General features: G+C 40.5%; 2 protein-coding genes across 2 annotated transcripts in view; both read right to left on the bottom strand.

Annotated features, from left to right (window-relative positions):
• Positions 1 to 7750, bottom strand: part of mvp (major vault protein) — a gene marked incomplete at its 3' end in the record, with an annotated part of 13277 nt that extends 5527 nt beyond the window's left edge. Inside the window, 8 exon segments of the mRNA XM_035655734.1 lie at positions 1584 to 1709; positions 1804 to 2040; positions 2786 to 2880; positions 3184 to 3315; positions 3437 to 3560; positions 3653 to 3848; positions 4813 to 4991; positions 7604 to 7750. Coding sequence (XP_035511627.1) covers positions 1584 to 1709; positions 1804 to 2040; positions 2786 to 2880; positions 3184 to 3315; positions 3437 to 3560; positions 3653 to 3848; positions 4813 to 4976 — 1074 coding nt within the window. The 5' untranslated portion in view covers positions 4977 to 4991; positions 7604 to 7750.
• A 2023-nt stretch (positions 7751 to 9773) lies between these two features.
• The window catches only part of LOC118323683 (caskin-2-like), a gene marked incomplete at its 5' end in the record, with an annotated part of 14663 nt that continues 7383 nt past the window's right edge, over positions 9774 to 17053 (bottom strand). Inside the window, 8 exon segments of the mRNA XM_035655733.1 lie at positions 9774 to 10781; positions 11243 to 11537; positions 12084 to 13778; positions 13869 to 14007; positions 14096 to 14197; positions 14698 to 14808; positions 15470 to 15567; positions 16444 to 16507. Of these exon segments, the coding sequence (XP_035511626.1) occupies positions 10685 to 10781; positions 11243 to 11537; positions 12084 to 13778; positions 13869 to 14007; positions 14096 to 14197; positions 14698 to 14808; positions 15470 to 15567; positions 16444 to 16507 (2601 nt within the window).

Here is a 17053-nt window from a genome sequence, read left to right as displayed (position 1 = left end):
CCCTGACTGAGAGTTAGAAGTTACAGCAGCAACATTACGCTCTACCTCCATTATGATCGACGTTAACGGACGAATATTTAATTATTTATGCATTAATGCAGTCGTTCACAGCCTTTTTTATCATTTAATAAACTGACTAAATGACATATTTTGTGGATATTTCATGTTAAATTGAGTATATAACAATAACTGTACAGTGAACACAAATAGTGAATTCAGTAACTGTAGGAAGATTATGTAAAATGAGAGATTTGGATGAATTTTGAGCAGATTATTTCCTGTGAATATTGATCAGAGTTGAGTTTTCCTGATATTTTTAGTAATTTTTATTACAATTCTCTGTATGTAATATGTATTTTTTTTAACAACCATAAATGTGTAATAGGCTTCTTTTTTGACAAATTCTGTGTTTTCGTCTCATTGTTCTAATGCAGCTTGAGGCTGTTTAATAGAGAGTGAAGGCTCCTTAATATTACAAAATATTACATTTATATAATGTTATTATATTATTATTACAACGTTTAGTTTTCTTCACAGAACTGCTATTGGCCTCCTCTGTATTTAAATAAAAAGATTTCTTACTTCCTGTAAAATCAAGAAGGCCACGCGACCCCTAGTGGAGGTCCCGACCCCCAGGTTGGGAACCAGTGCATTAATGTATAAGCATCATTAATGGTGAAGCTGAAGGTGAAGATCACTTTAACTATATAAATATTATATAATATAATATATTTAACTGTATATACTTTGCTGAATCTGTAATAATAAAATCTTAATTTTATTAAGATTCTTTTCATGATACTAAAAGACAGTTCACATCAATTAAAGAACAAGTATAGCTGTCATATACACCGATTATTATGAGCACTGACAGTGAATAACACTGATTATCTGGTTATCAGGGCTCCTGTCAGTGGGGGGATATATCAGGCAGACAGTGAACATTTGGTCCTCTAGTAGTTGATGTGTTATATGTGTCATATTGTGATGTGACGACTGGGTCAGAACATCTCCAAACCTGCAGCTCTTGTGGGAAGTTCCTGGTCTGCAGAGGTCAGTACGTATCAAAAGTGGTCCAAGGAAGGAACAGAACCAGAGACAGGGTCATTGATGCAGGTGGGGAGTGAAGGCTGCCCGTGTGGTCCGACCCAATCTAGACGAGGGTAAACAGGTAGCTCAAAACCTGCTGGAAAATGGTTAATGCTGGTTCCTGATAGAGAACACACAGTGCAGAGCAGTCTGTTGGTCTGGGACCAGTCAGGGAGTCCAGTGCTCATAATGTTAGTGCTGATCGGTGTAAATATATAACAGAGCAAGAGAGTATTTTATCATCTATGTCGGTGAATTAGTTGTTTCTGTGCAGTTCTATAGTGTTTTAGGTTAAATCACTAGTTTTTAGATGGACTCTGGTGGGTTGTAGCGCTCATTGTTTTGGTCTGAGATGTTGGTGCTGTAGTGCGACATCCAGCAGCAGTGAGTTTCGTATATAAAACCTTTGAAAGCCGGACTTGTAACTCTATCTCTACACTGTAGTGATACTACTTTTCCCGCCACAGTACAGCAGCAGACCGTTTCCTCCTCACCTCCTCGGTGTCGTTGAAGGCCTCCACAGCTCTCAGCACCAGACCCTCCTCCTCCGACAGCACGTACACGTCCTGGATGCCCTGTTCAAGGTGCTCACCCGGCTGCAGGAAAAATGAGCGCTCGCCCTGACGGAGAGAAAAAGTCCAAGAGAAAAGGGAAGTTAGTTCAGTTAAAGGAGATTTCAGTGAAAGAAGCTGGAGGATGGACGGTTCTCCTCACCTTCACCACCCTCTTCTGCCCCAGCTGAGGTTTCCCGTCGGGTCCGACCGGGTCCAGGACCACACAGTACTGCCTGCTGCTCAGAGTGGTCACATTCACCACCCCGACCACCTCCTCCGACACAGAGGGGATGTGGGCCTCCCTGTCGGCCATGGTGACGAGCCACTCCTCGCCCGTACGCCGGTCCCGCCCGCCGGCGTCCTTGAAGGCCCGCACGGCGCGGACATGAAGCGCTTTCTGAGGGCGACAAGGGAAACGTTTAGAGCCGATGTGCCCGATGTAAGACGGCCTCGTTGAATGTATCATCACCAAATGAGTCCTAATGATGATAAAACTGTTCCTGTGATAGTTTCAGCTCAAATTAAATTACACCAATTACAGTTCGCTCATATTTTATACTTGTTTTGTTTAAATTTGTCCTGTTCACAAGGATTGTGGTTATAATCATTCAGTTGTTGTTAAAATGATGTTCCCAATCTTTATTCTTAAGGGACTCAACAGTGGACCTTTGACTTAAGTAACATATTTTATGGATATTTCATATATTCAATAGGATCTAGATGAATTTTGAGCAGATTAGTTTAGAGATGAGTTTTCATGATATTTTTATTAAATTCTTTGAATTTGTATTTGTATTTGTATTTATATAATATATATATATTATACACATATACACCATTTACACATAAACACACACACTAAGTATTTCAGGACTGCGGGCTGGTTTATCAGAGTGAAGCCTCTGTCAGTATACTCTGTGCCTATATCTCAGCATTTTGTTCATTATCTGTGAATAGGTTTTCTACGTATGTGACCTATGCCGTAGTTCCTATAAAGCCTAACGTTAACTTTTTACTGCTAATAATCACATTTACGCTTCAAAACTCATAAAAGGGCAGTCATTTGTGAAGATTATCACAAGTAAGCTTCATAAACCTTTGTTCCCACACAGAGTTTATTTTCTACAACGATCCAGACTCACCTTGTCAGTCAGGATGAAAGCATTTACAATGTCGATGACCTCCTCGTGAGCTCCTGGAAGGTACGCTCCCACCTTCCTCACCAGCCACTCCTCACCTGATTAAACCCGAAGTAACAGATCAGATCAATTCCAATTTATTACCCAACAACTATAAATCTAATAATTAATATTATCAGATAGCATTGCAACTTGGTTCCTCTGAGTTTTATTCTGTTTCTGTCCACTTTAAAGTGTTTTAGGTAAAATTACTGTTTTTTTAAATGGAGTCTGGTGGGCCACTAGTGCCAGTGAATTACATATATATAAACTTTTAATGCAGTTTTACTTCTAACCGTATTTCTACACCAGTATTTGATTTCCCAGGTTTTCCAGGACAGGTGGGAGCCGGGGCGTGTTACCTGTGACTCTGCGGACGCCTCCTCTGTCCACTCCCTCTTTGCGTGCTCTCAGTCTGATGGCCTGGTTCTCTCTGATCACCGTGGCCTTAATGGTCTCCAGCACCGCCACCTCCTTCCTGGGGATGTACGTCCCTGCAACAACACCCCTTCTCATGAAATCATCAGAACTGATTCACTTTCAGATGTATTAAAGAGAGCTTCCTCTACTGATAATCCGTTCCTGCATTTTTAGATGTTTTAGTGAAAAACCAACCTGGTCCTTCAAACAGCCACTCGTCTCCAGCGACTCTCTTCTCTCCTCCCCGCTCATCGAAGTCCAGCAGAGCCTGCAGACGCAGTGCCGTGTCCGGATACACGATCTGCAGCGGAGTCACGTCCTGGAACACAAATCCTGTTCGTTAATACTCAACAACAGCGAATGACGAAGTATCTTGACATCAGACTGTGAATAAACCAGAGGGTCACTGACCTGCTGGATCTCCTCCCCGGGGTACAGGGGGAACGGGTCCTGGGTCAGACGGATCTCAAGGTCGGCGTGGCGGAGCTTGGCCTGACCCGACTGGTCGAAGAGGACCTGCTTATCATCGTCGCGGGCCACCGGGTTCAGGACCACGCAGTAGTGGCGCGGCGGCACCATGACCATACGGACGGGTAAAAACAGAACCCTGAGGAAGAGTAAAGACCGGATTTAAAGGGCTGTTACTTTAATGGACACTAAATAAATCAATAATCAATAAACAATAAACAATAAACAGGTAAATATATTGTGTGAATGTCCCTTTATTACTTTAAAAAGGTTCAGTGTGTACTTTCAGCTTTTGGTTTGTCGTTTAACTTTTCTCTTTGTTTCCGACAGCGAGATGTTCTCATGACTGTACAGTACAGAGCTGGAGTCAGGACGTTAGCCTAGCTTAGCATACAGACTGGCAGCAGGGGGAAACAGCTAGCCTGGCTCCAGTTCAAGTACCCCAATGAACCCCTCAGTACCGTCATCATACTAGCATGTTAATGCTATATCTAAACATGCTAATGCTAAGTGTAACAAGCTTAAAGTCAAGTATGTTAACGAGATCTAGAAGAAGAGGATTTTAATTAAAATTAGAGTCCGGCAGGTTGTGGGGTTTTTTTTTTATTGCAAAATATTTTAATCAATATTGATTAAGAAGCAGTTATCGTGAATATTTTTACACTATTTTAAGGCGAAATGATGAAATAAAATAATAATAATTGACATATTTACTGACATATAATGAAAATAAGTTGCAGCCTGACATTTTCTCTGAATGAAATTAATAAAATGTACAGATTAGAACACGCTCTTACATCAGTAAACCTGTACTTTGAGTTAACAGTATCTCTGAGGCTGAGAACAGTAAATGTATTCGACCAATCAATGATGAAATCAATACTCCGTCACATGATTTGCTTACAGTGGTGTCTTTTAAAAACCCCTCACTCAACAAGATCTGCCCGAGGGATACAATCAGCGAGCTCCTTAATATTTGATATAATATATACACAGTTAATGTATTTCCTTAGTGTGATCAGTTGTACGGATGGTTGCAGACGGTTCAAGCTTCCAAACAATAAATAATATTTATCAATTCTATTTAAACTAAATTATGTTACCGTTCATTGTCCTGGCGGATGTACGTGAGCGGTCCGATCTCCACCCGGGCGATGTTGGTGTTCTGGTCCAACACGTGGATGTAGTGGTGGGGCGGGATCCGGATGATGGAGGCCTCCACCATCCCTTCGACCTCCGGGCCGCGGTTTCCTCCTTTCTTAGACATGATCTGAACTCAATACTGCAGAGAGACCGACAGTGACGTCAGACACTAAAAGATACGAGACTTCTTAAAAGAAGTCTTAAAACTGTCAAGAAAACTCAACTAGAAACTAGAATTTAAACTCAACTTCCTGCACTAAATGTTTCACTTTAAGTTTCGAAATAAACAAAAGTGATTTTTTTTCTCACTGGAACAAGTAAGGATGGGACTTGATACCATTATTGAGTCTGCTTATCAGTCTGATTAGTATTTTATCCTCTTATTGATTCCTGATCAGTTTTCTGTGTGGAAAAGAGTCGTTCTCCGCAGGTTTTCAGCGTCAATGCTGTTTAATTATCTGGTTATATCGGTTTATAATGGTTGGAAATGTGCCAACTGGCAGGAAAACATCCTATTTTTTATAAAAGCTGCTGTGAAAGGAAACAGTTTCTGTATACGAACACATCAGTCGATTCCTACGTCGAATAATTGAATGATCGGAAGGAATGAAGCTCAAAGTTGAAACATGACCCAGAGAAAAAGCTGAGCGTTAAAAGCACAAAGGAACAAAAGGAGACGTGTTTTACTCTGAAAGGTCGTATGAGCTTCGAGCTGCTGCTGGGAGATAAATGAGTTTCTGTGAGACGTAAACTGGCTGTTAAACATCAGGAATGAACACAGACACGCCTGCTACACAAAGTACAAAGTCTCCAGTCTGTCACTGTCAGTAACCGGTAACTGAGACATTTACTCGAGTATTCAGACTCTAAATACTCGAGTAAATGTCTCAGTAATGTCTCAGTCTAAATTTTAGACACTTTACTGGAGTCTTTCTTTACGTCCAGCCAGAAATATTCTCCTTGTTTATCTGACAGAACGTGAAATATGAGGTTTTATTATAATAATAATTGTTTTGAGTGAACTTAATTTTCTTTAAGTTGATATTTTTTATTTTTTTTATTTCAGTTGATTAATAACCATAAACCCAAATATGCATCCAAATAATCCTGATTGATCCCCAAAGTGTAAAGATTTGATGTTTGTCACATAAAAAATTACAGAAAATTAATCAGCTACAACTTTGATAATTAATTAATTATAAATTGCTTTTGTTGTCCGTAAGCTGTTTGTGATGTAATAATTTGCTTTATTGGAAAAAAACTGAATAAATGTAATATTTATATAAAGAAGATTCATTTAAGTGACTTTATTCAGATAAATTCTGTTGATCATTTTAAATAAGTTTGGAGAAACACTCCATATGAGTTTAACTTCAATTAACTGAATGAAATTAGTACAATTTAACTTAATTTACCAAAGTTAACTAAAGAATAAATACTTGAGTTACTTCTACTCAAATAACTTCATTCAGTTGATTGAACAATAAAACTAGTAAATATAAAACATTCACACGCAGCATTTCTCTCAATTTATGTGTTATTTATCTTAATAAAATAACTTTAATAGATTTTTATTCTTTATACAAATGTTACCAACAAACTGAGATTATATCACCAAAACTTAAAATACTGCACATTTAAATTCACTGAAACCTGCTTCAACAAGTCTGTTAGTAAAGTGAGTTTAATTCACATTGAACAACTGCAACGGTTAAGAACTCCCATAATCCCACGCTGCTTCACCGCCTCATCAAACTGTTGTTGTTTGGATGTTAGTGAGTCTCTAGCAGCAGAATAAACTTTAATATATAATGTAGATCTGTTGTTTAGAGACACTTTAATGTGGAAATGTTACAGATTGTAGGTTGAAGCAGTTTAAATATGGGTCAAACTCAACCACAGAAATGGAAACTGTGATTCAGGAGGAAGATGAGGCCTCTTCCTGCTTCTTCATTACAAACAATAAGGACATTAAACAGCAGCTCTGAGCCCATTCTGTAGTCTCAGACCGTCTGGACTGGTTCTCACTGCGGTCTGAGCTTCACTTAAAGCACAAACAACAAACATGACAGTTAATTACCTGGAGACTGCACTTCCTGGTTTTTCTAGACCTGGACGCCCTGGCAACCTCTTGTGTTTAAGGAGAGAACCTGGCACCAAACTCCCTTTACAAATCTTATATATTTAATCTCACCCCCTCTGTTTAGGCTGTGCTCACACCTCGCAGTGCATTAATATTATTATTAAAGGGATGAAAAGGAAGCTGTGAAGATTTCGGCGTCACTGATAAACACCAAGAAGTCCTAGTTTCAGCATATACTATAAAGTCACTCCCTTCCACTGATAGACGCTGTTAGCAGAAGAAAAACAGTTGTTAACGCTGTTTATTTTTCAAATAAAGAGCATAATGTGTGCCGATTCAAAGTTCAGCTCATATTCATTTAGATGAACATATTAATAGGTATCATATCGTGCACAGATATTCGCCCATAAATAAGGAAGTTGTAAATTGTGTTTTTTTAGAGCGCAGTTCTGCCACCCACTGAAGTAGCTCCTGGTTTCTAGCATAAGACAAACAGTTGTTAAAGTAAAGCGTATGATGTCAGCCGATTTAAAGTTCAGATCATATTTATTCAGAAAAACATTTTAATATGCATCATACCGTGCACAGGTAAACGCTGATAAGTACGGAAGTTTTAAATTGAGAGATTTCCAGGTGGAGTTCTGCTGAAGCAGCTCCAGAGTTCTTACCTCGTCCCCGTGAGGCTGTGGAGCGGTGTGCGGGAGGCAGGCAGCTCAGACTGGGTCCTGACTCACACTGGGTCGGTGTCCAACCGCACCAACATCCAAACAGCTGCAGGAGGGGGGGGGGCGTTGACTGATCCCGGAAAATAGATCAGTGTCACGTGGTTTACCGACTGCAGCGCTGCGTCAGACCGCACGTCACAGTCAGGAGGGTGTTAATCTATACGTTTATTGATCTATTATAGCTCTATTATACATCTATAGGCAGTGACTCATGTACTTATCCTTTATTTACGTTTAACGTGTTGGGATGACGTAGGGAATACCGCCTCTGACGTGTGATGCACAGAGAATGACGACATCTGCTGGTCTCTCATGGATGAGTAACATAAAGTTTATTCACGTATTATTTATTATATTATCTTATTATTATTTACTTATTTACTAAACTGAGTTGGTCACCTGATTATGGAAGCCCAATGCTGCCAATGGGCTCCATAACTTCATCACTATGAAGCTTTTCTGAAAGAGAAACCATCTATGTAATATAATCCCTAACTAATGTTAGAATTAATAAAAGGGTTAAAAAACATCATTAGACTACGAGATTAATATGAATTTACTGTAATAAAAAAAACCTCATAATTTAAAGGCAAAGACTGGAAGAGATGAAAGGTTGGTTTCAGTTTCTTTGTGTTTTAATTTCTTTACATAAAGGGAGAAAAAAAAAAAAACACATTTTGCCATCCTGTTCAGAGATTATGTGACAATTTCAGAAACAAAAAATTCTGAATTTCAAAAAAACTTTATGTTTTAAAGATTTATGTTTTTTAAAGAATAAAAGTAAAAAAAGCTGAGAGAGAACTGTCTACAACAACTTACATTCAAACTCCTTTAAGTTTTTAAATAAACTGATATTAATGATTATTTACTTTTTTATTATTATTATTTATTATTATTATTATTAAAAACACAAATCTTTAAGTTTTAAGAACAAAAACTTTTTATTTAAAAAAATGTTCAGAAAACTCAAAGTTAAAAACGGTTTATTTAATATTTTCAATTGCAGCTATTTAATTATTAAAAAAAAAGTTTTTATTTGTTTTTCTAAAGAAGAAAAGTTATTTTAAGTTATCTCAACAACAGATTATTATTATGTCTGCAAAACATTTTTTATTTCAGAACTTTAAAGTTCGTTTCATTTAAAACTAAAACATTTAGTGAAGTTTCCTTTAAACTTTGAGTTTTATCAACTGTTTTTTGGTGCAGAAACTTCTTCCTGTAAAATATCTCATAATTCATTCATCCAGATATTAAAGACAAAAAGCACAAACACTTCTCCTTTTACCAAATGTTTTTCATTTAATTATGACAAAGTAAATGCATATATTATACAGAAATACATAGAAGAATGTTTTAATTTCTTTTTAATGCTGCGTTTTATGTCCTCCGGCACTGCGAGGACGAGCCGACGTGTTCGGGTCAGGAGGGAGTTTTCCTGAGAGGTCATTCACACAGAGCGAGGTCATGCTAAATATGGATCCAACATTAATCAATACAATAAACAGGAAGAGTTCAGGGGTTTTCTTTAAAGGAAATGTTTGTGAAAATATCTGAGGAACATTTGTACAAAGACTTTGGTTGAATATCTGCTCCTGTATATACCTCTAGTGTACAATATACATATTTAGATAACTCTAATTTAAATACTAATTTGGCTAACAATGAATATCAAAAAATAATATGTATATCGCTGACACTGTCTTCCACTGTACACTGAGCTGAACATGCTTCCCTTTGTATCTCTGAGCACTTTTACAGCTTCATAAACACTTTGAACAACACGAACACGTCGTCGCCGAGCCGAGTGGAAGACTGACTACACGTGGTTAAGATCACTTGGTATAAAATAGATTTTTTTTGTTTTTAAATATTACAAAAGGTAAAATTTGAAATGGTCAGACACGATGAATAAAGAGCCGAGTCCAGGTTCTGTTCCACCAGGAGGAAAAATCACATTTATGACACAAACAACTAAAAATCAGCTTCGAAACGTAACTGCGGTTCTCTGTTTGTATTTTATATAATAATAATAATAATGATGATATAATAACTGCTGCCTGTGGACTGATTTCTATGTTTTCTGGTGTGAGGGATGTAGAGGGGTCAAAAGGATGTGACCTTTAATGGGCTCCCAAGTGCCTTCTCTCTCCAACTGAGTGGGTCCTGTTAGCTACAGTTTAATGACATATAAAAGCTTTAAATATTATTTTAAGGACATTTTGAACACTAGAATACTTTGTAATTTGACAGATCTACTGTTTTCCTGGTGATGAAAGGATCATTTAAAAGCTACTATGAGTTTCAGAGGTTTGTAATACTGATATCATAAACTTCTATGTTCTCTTGGATCTGTTACTAACACTGGACTTCCTGGATTGTATTTCACTGTCTCACCTTTACCTGAAACAAAACAACCACAACACATTTAGTTTAATACGGGAGAAACAACAACAAAACTGCTGGAAGTTGACATTTCTTACAGGCAACGTAATTAATAGTTAAATGTACTTTTAGATATTAAATAAGTGTTAAATCCAGGAACAGATTGAGTTACAGACGTTAGTGAAACAGATGCTGGACAGGAAGTGAGGTCAGGACTCGGCTCTGTATAATGTCAAAAAGATAAAACTTCATGTTACAATATTAGTGTATAACAAGAATCATAATAATCTGTGGGCTGATAACAAACCGCTGGTCCAACTTCTTCTTCTTTGTTTGGTTCATGTTTGATAGGATACCACAACACGACTTAAAAAGGTTAAAAAAGGGCCGTTCATCCGTTCAGTAACCAGATTCAACTGTCTGTTAGAAATGTGAGCGAAGGACCTCATGGAGGAAGCACAGCGGAGGTTAAGTGCTGGTGTTCGGGCTGAGAAACCAGACGAGTGTTTTCGCTTCTCCGACCGCGTCCGTCGTGTTGTTCAGAGCAGAGGGGTGAGGACAAACAGCCTGTTTCCCCGTTTTGTCTGTCTCTGTTTCACTTCCTGAGGTTGAGGGTGAATATTCTGACTATTCAAAAAGTCTTCAGTCCAACATGGCGTCCAGCTGGTCGGCCAGGTCGTCAAACATGTTGCCGATGTCGTCCAGAATTGTCCCTGCGGACTTCACCGTGTTCGGCCCACTGGTGGGAAAACAGGAAAATACATATTAATACAACATTACTGAGAGAACGTGAATATTACACAGCGAAAAAGTGACGAATCACTCGAAACAAGGTCGAGTTTTCTGAGAATTTGTGACTAGTTCGTGAAGAGTTGCTGGTCTATCGCTGCCTTGATCGGTTGTACCAAAGATTATTAAAGAGATAAAGTACAAACTCAGTCTTGGGAATATCTTTTTACGTCCAAACCGAGAGCATAAGCTGTGATGAAGGGTCGTAACAAAGGTTGAGAACCGTCGGTTTATCTGAGGAACCTAAAGATTCGTCCAGATGTGATCACAATAATCTGTAACCTGCCACCAGTTTTTAAGATATTTAGTTTTGAAATAAACTGTTGGATGGATATCAGCATCACCCGACCAAGCAGGTCAACATGATGAAACACCAAACAACAGAGGAACTTAAAGACAACAAGGTCTAACCTGTCTGAGTTGTCTTCCAGGTTCAGTTTTCTTTCGACGGCCATCAGAGCTGCTTCCAGAGACGTGCTGGTCTGATCCAGTCTCTGCTGAACCACCTCAGTCCCGCAGGATGACTCAGGGATGAGACCCGGACCCACCACACACACATGAGGCATCGCCGCTCTCAGTGAGGGACTCTGAGGGGCCTGAGGAGCCGGAGCTGGAGCCAGGGGCCCGTGAGCGGGAGAGGACGGAGAGCTGAAGGCCACACTTTGAACCCCGGTGACGGTCACAGATGGAGAGGAAGTTCCAGCTGCTGAAGAGACAACAGCAGGTAAGAAACCAACAAGTCCAAGTCAAACAATAATAATCGTAAGTCCCAAGTCAAGATCAACCCGTTCCAAGTTCAAAGTCACGTCTCAAGGCAAGACCAACAAGTACATAGTTAAGAGTAACAAGTCCCAAATCAAGAAGCTACAAGTTCCAAGTCAAGAGTTAGGGAACTTTGTCAAGTATGTAGTACTTGACAAAGTTCCTTCTCAAAACCAAAAAGTCCCAAATTAAGTCTAAAGTCAAACCACACAGGTCCCACATTCAGAGCTCAAAAGATAGAAGTCCTAAAAGAAATACATCCGACGCCAAGCAACAAGTCAAAGTTCAATGTTTGGTCAAAAATGGAAATTGTTTTTCACTAAAAAGTCCTTAATAATTTTAACCTGCTCTAGTCAGATACTGTACAGCCATCTTTGGTTCAGGTGAGGTGGAGGTTCAGTCAGAACTAGTGAGTCCTTTTTATCAAGAACAAGAATTTTCTATCTAAATTGTCTTCAAATACACATCAAGACCACTGTTAGTATCTCACCTTGTGCTGCCAGCAGACTGTGGCGGACAGGTTTTGGGGCAACAGCAGGAGGTTTTGGAGAGAGGGGAGGTTTAATGGGAGATCCTGTTGCTGGACTGGCTGGCCTCTCCAAACTGGCCTCACTGATCCTCAGACTGACCTCCTGGCTCTGGGACGGAGGTCTGCTGCTGCCGGACTCTGACTCAGCTGCTCCCTCTCTGCTGGGGGAGCCTCCTCCCTGTTCCTTGTCTTTAGGTTTGTGCCGGCGCTTCACTGTGTCCGATTCCTTCAGGTTAAACTCGGGCACCTCCAGGTTCTTGGCTGCTGGTTTCTCTAGAGGCTCCAGCACAGCCTCGGCCCTGGGTGGCCCCGGAGCTTTGGGTCTCTGTTTGATGGTCAAGTTGCCCTCCTCAGCGAAGGGGATGCACTCACTGGAGCTGTTCTGAGGGGATGAGGAACCCTCCAGCCCGCGACCTTTTGATTCTTCTTCCTCGGAGTCAGACTTCACTCCTCGATCTGGTTCAGTGCTGCTGCTGATCTGGGTGGGAATGTACTCACTCTGCACCCTCCTCCTCACCCCAGCAGCCTCTCGGGGTTCCTGCCCTGCAGGGTTGTGGGAGGGGGAAGGCGGCTCCTGCTGAATGAGATCTGGTTTAGGCCCTGGTGGGTTCTTCATCTCTGTCCTGCCTTCTAAAGAGGCTGCGATGCTTCTCACGCTCACTGGACTGTCTGTGACCGCCCCGCAAGCAGACGACGTTGTGCTGCTGTCGCTCAGCTCCCCGCTGGTGGTGCTGCTCACTGAGCTCAGCCTCTTTGGAGGAGGAGGAGGCGGACCTTTTTTCCGGGCACGCACTGCAAAGGACTGACTGCGTCCCACGTTGCCGTTCTTTTCTGGACTCGACTGTAATCGGGCCAGCTGGCTGCGACCAGGTTTGCGGGTCAAGGTGGCATAGGACGACAGGTTTCCAGAAGGAAACGCCGAATCGTCGTCGTCCTCATCGGGCTCTCCATCCGACAGAGCGTAGCGGGTCATGCTCTGGGTGCGCTTCTTGGGCGGTGTCAGAGTCATGGAGTGGCCCTCAGGCCTGGACGATGAGCTCAGGTCTGTGGAGCCACAATGAGAATGCAGGTAGCTGAAACCCTTCAATGCTGGGGAGCCATGAGGTGAGGGACCGCGAGATCCAGACAGTTTGGGCTTGGCTGGGATTGCCGGGTACTTAAATACGGTTGCTGTGCCCAGAGGCACCTGCTTGGGCAGCGGCTGCTGCTGCAGAGGCCTCTGGTCCCAGCCCTCGGGGAGGTTCCTCTCCTTGGCGGGGCTGCCATCCAGACTCTCCTGAGACCAGCTGTGGGGGGAGATGGAAGCCGTGGGGGGCTCCTGGGAGCGCCCAGAGCCTCTGGACCGGGTGTCAATGCTCTCCTGGCTCTGGGACATTCCCACAGCGTTCTTGATGGCAAAGCCTTCCTCGCAGCCTCCATAGTGGCTGGACATGGCCGTCTGCAGCTCAGCGCTCAGTTCGCTGTCCTGGAAGGTCAGCATCTTTGGGGTGTGAGGAGAGGAGCATTCACCTGTTGTGTCAGGCGGCTCAATGGTGACCAGGTGCAGGGCTCCGGGGCCTTTGCGACGCAGCGTTCCTTGGCCTGATTCGGCCTGAAGGATCGCCCTCTGGATGTCACACAGCTTCTTCACTGCCAGCATCAGCTTCTTCTGGTGGCCTGGAGGGAAAATTCAACCATAATACCAACGTTAAAAACACTGGTCCAACAGTTAGACTGCCAGAATGTGAACATACAGTGAGTCCTCACCCAGCTTGGTGATGCCGATCTCCTGCAGGTCCTCCCATGTAAGGTCTTTGACAATGCTGATGGAGTCGTAGCCGTTTTCTGAGAGTTTTTTGTGGTACTGCGGGAGGCCGATGGCACTGAGCCACTCACCCAGATCAGACTGTGGGAAAGAGCAGATCACTCAGTTCAGTTGGTATCACAGAGTTTGGAGGTCAGTGCGTTCAGCTGTAAACTGTTGGGAGTCTTACTGGGATGTACTCGGGCAGCCACTCAGGGATGTTCAGGTTGCTGATCTCGATGGAGATTTTCTTGCGGTGGCCTGGTTTGGTCACTCCGATGGCCGTCAGATCCTGCAGACAGTCAGCACATTACTCTTCATATCAGATCAGTTTTACACAGTGGTTTACAAAAACAGCTAAATTAACCCAAAGAAAAAAAAAACATTATTACTAATGAGGTGGAGAATAATTCAGGGGCTTCACTTTTACAGGTTAGTGTTTAAACCACAACAACAAGAAACCAGTAAAACACAATTTACACTCTGCTTTGCTAGCTAGCTAGTTTATTAGCTGACACATGAGCTAATCAGAATTTTCATCAAGAGTGTCAATGAATTTAAAGATCCAGTGTGTACGATTTAGTGGCATCTAGTGGTGAAGTTACTACCTAGAGTCAGTCTGGGCTGAGCTGTAGAAACATGGCGGACTCCACCAGAAGAGGAGCAAACACAATGATTCTTATATTCAGGTGATTAAACACTAATGAAAACCTACTTATGAATATTATATCATCATTCTGACTATAGAGCCTCCTCAATGTTACCCACTGGACCAAATCCAGCAGTCTTTACCTCAGGAGTCATCCTGCTGATGGTTGGAACATCATAACCAGCGCTGATGAAGTTCCCAGTATACTGCTCCAGCTGGAACTCACTCAGCCACTGGTAGATGGCCTCAGCATCCTACAACACAGAGTACAAACACACTGTGGATGAAACTCTGCTCTGCTCAGTTAAAAATGTGACAGGAAATTATAAAATAACCTTTCTTTGGGACTGAATTATTTGTAGTTTGTTTGTAGTGGTGATAGAAATGTTTTTGAGGAGTTCTGGACATTGTTCTATTATCATCAACCAGCTAAATGTTTCTATTGGCGGTTAAGGCAGAGTGGAGGTCATGTGGCTCAGGTTCTACCTATTAGGCGACTTTCTGGCGTTTTACAATTACATATATGTTTATCATAATCTGTATATATAGTGATTATATATTGTGATCCATTCTGTGGTTCTTCCTCTTCAGGTCTCCATGGTGGAGTACATCTCACTCTGTGACACTTATATGTGAACATTATAATCTTTATGTATCAGAAATTGTGTCATCGATATGTGTATAAAATGTGATTTTGTTGGTTTGTTCTGTACTCTGTATTTCCTGTCTGTGCGTCCTCTGTGGTTTCTTCCATTTTTATCCACATTAAAAGGTTTTTTGGGGAGTTTTTACCTGAATTGAGACTCTGAGGACAGAAGGTGTTGAATGTTGATGGATTTTGGCTGTGTAAATAAAATTTGAAGTAAAAAGCGAAAGATTAATCAAACAAAAGTCAGTATAAAGACAGAAGTGTACCTTCCCCTCCAGCAGCTGCTGAGGACGAACAAACTGCTGGGAGAAACTCTGTTCAGCGGGTCTCTGCACCGTCACCGCCTGCCTCCGAGGAGTCCCACCTGCAGGGACGTCACAACACACCTAAGCAGGTGAACTCGAAACCAGTTTACAGATTATAAATGTTCCCTCAACAGGTAAAGGGATTTATTTCAGCTACAATACTTTAAAAGAGAGTTGCAGATAACCAGAAACAGATGTGATGGTATAAATAAATAAAGATGTAATAATAAAGATTTCTGCTGTTTCTGTTGTGATTCAACAGGAGATTAAATGAAGGGAGAAAATGAAGGAAATTTAACAAACACAATCTCATTTTGCTGCATCCATCACTTAATCTCCTGTTAAAAGATTATGTGTTGTTATATGATATTATTGATGATATGTTTATGGGAAGAAATAAAGAAATCAAACACTGATGTCAATAATCAGTAACAACAACTCTAACACTGTAAAAAACAGTTCAGAAAACTTTTTAAAAAAAAATTTAAAGGCAAAAGCTTTAAGTCAAACTCAAACTTTTAAGTTCTGAAATAAACTAAAACGACCAAATAATAATCTGTTGTAGAGGTAAATTACTGAAAAAAACTGAAATCTAACATAAAATTCTGCGTTTCAACAATTGTTCACAGTGAATTTTCATTATTTGCACTGTAAAAAAAAAAGGTTATCTTTAAGTCAAACTTAACTCTTAATTTTTTTAATAAACTAATAACTATAATTGACTTTTCTTCTTCAGGAAAACATGAATCTTTGAGTTTTAGAATTTAAAACATTGTTCAGAAAACTCATAAAAGTTTTTAATGAGTTTTAATGAGTATTATTATAATTAGTTTATTTCAGTTTGAGTTTGACAGTTACCTTTACACCGTTTGTTGTTAACTGTGCTGGTGGACAATGTGTCAGTGATGTAAAGGAGCATTAAGGAGAAAAGTTACCTGCAGGATGATCGAGCTGTGTGCTGAGGTCAGAGTGTGCAGAGTCAACAGCAGGGGGCGCCGGCTGCACACAAACACACCACAAACACACTGAATATTTATCATATGAGCTTTATCAGCAAGCTGCTAACAGATGATTTTATAATCTGTTTATACCAAAATATCTAGAAAATGACAAGAAGGATTCATTCTGTGCAAGAAAACAACATTTTGTACCAGATAGTTTTTATTTCTCATTATTTTTCTATTTTTCGTCTTCAGTTTCAGTGTTAGTTTTTTTTTTCATTATTCATAATAATTTCAACAATTCATATCAATTATTATAATGTTGTTTATAGCCGCCAATTTCATTAACAGAAGTTATCTCAGGACAACCTTGTTCAAATAGAGCAGTAGGTAGACCGAACTTATAACATTGTGGAGGGTATCAGAAATTAATGTATTATGAATACAGAAAATCTATCACTGACTCCATTTGGTCACAGTAAGGACAGACCAACTGGCCTTTACTCGTGTTTGTTGTTGACAAATTATGACAAGTAATAAAGGAATATTTCCGTTGTAAATATTTTTATATTGTATTTTATAGTTATTGTTTAATATTCTGTGA

Source organism: Morone saxatilis, unplaced genomic scaffold, assembly GCF_004916995.1.
Source record: "Morone saxatilis isolate NCDOM2014 unplaced genomic scaffold, NCSU_SB_2.0 Contig14, whole genome shotgun sequence".
In the NCBI taxonomy this organism is placed as follows: Eukaryota; Metazoa; Chordata; class Actinopteri; family Moronidae; genus Morone; species Morone saxatilis.
The sequence above is the reverse complement of the archived record's forward strand: the minus strand, read 5'-3'. Positions and strand labels throughout refer to the sequence as shown.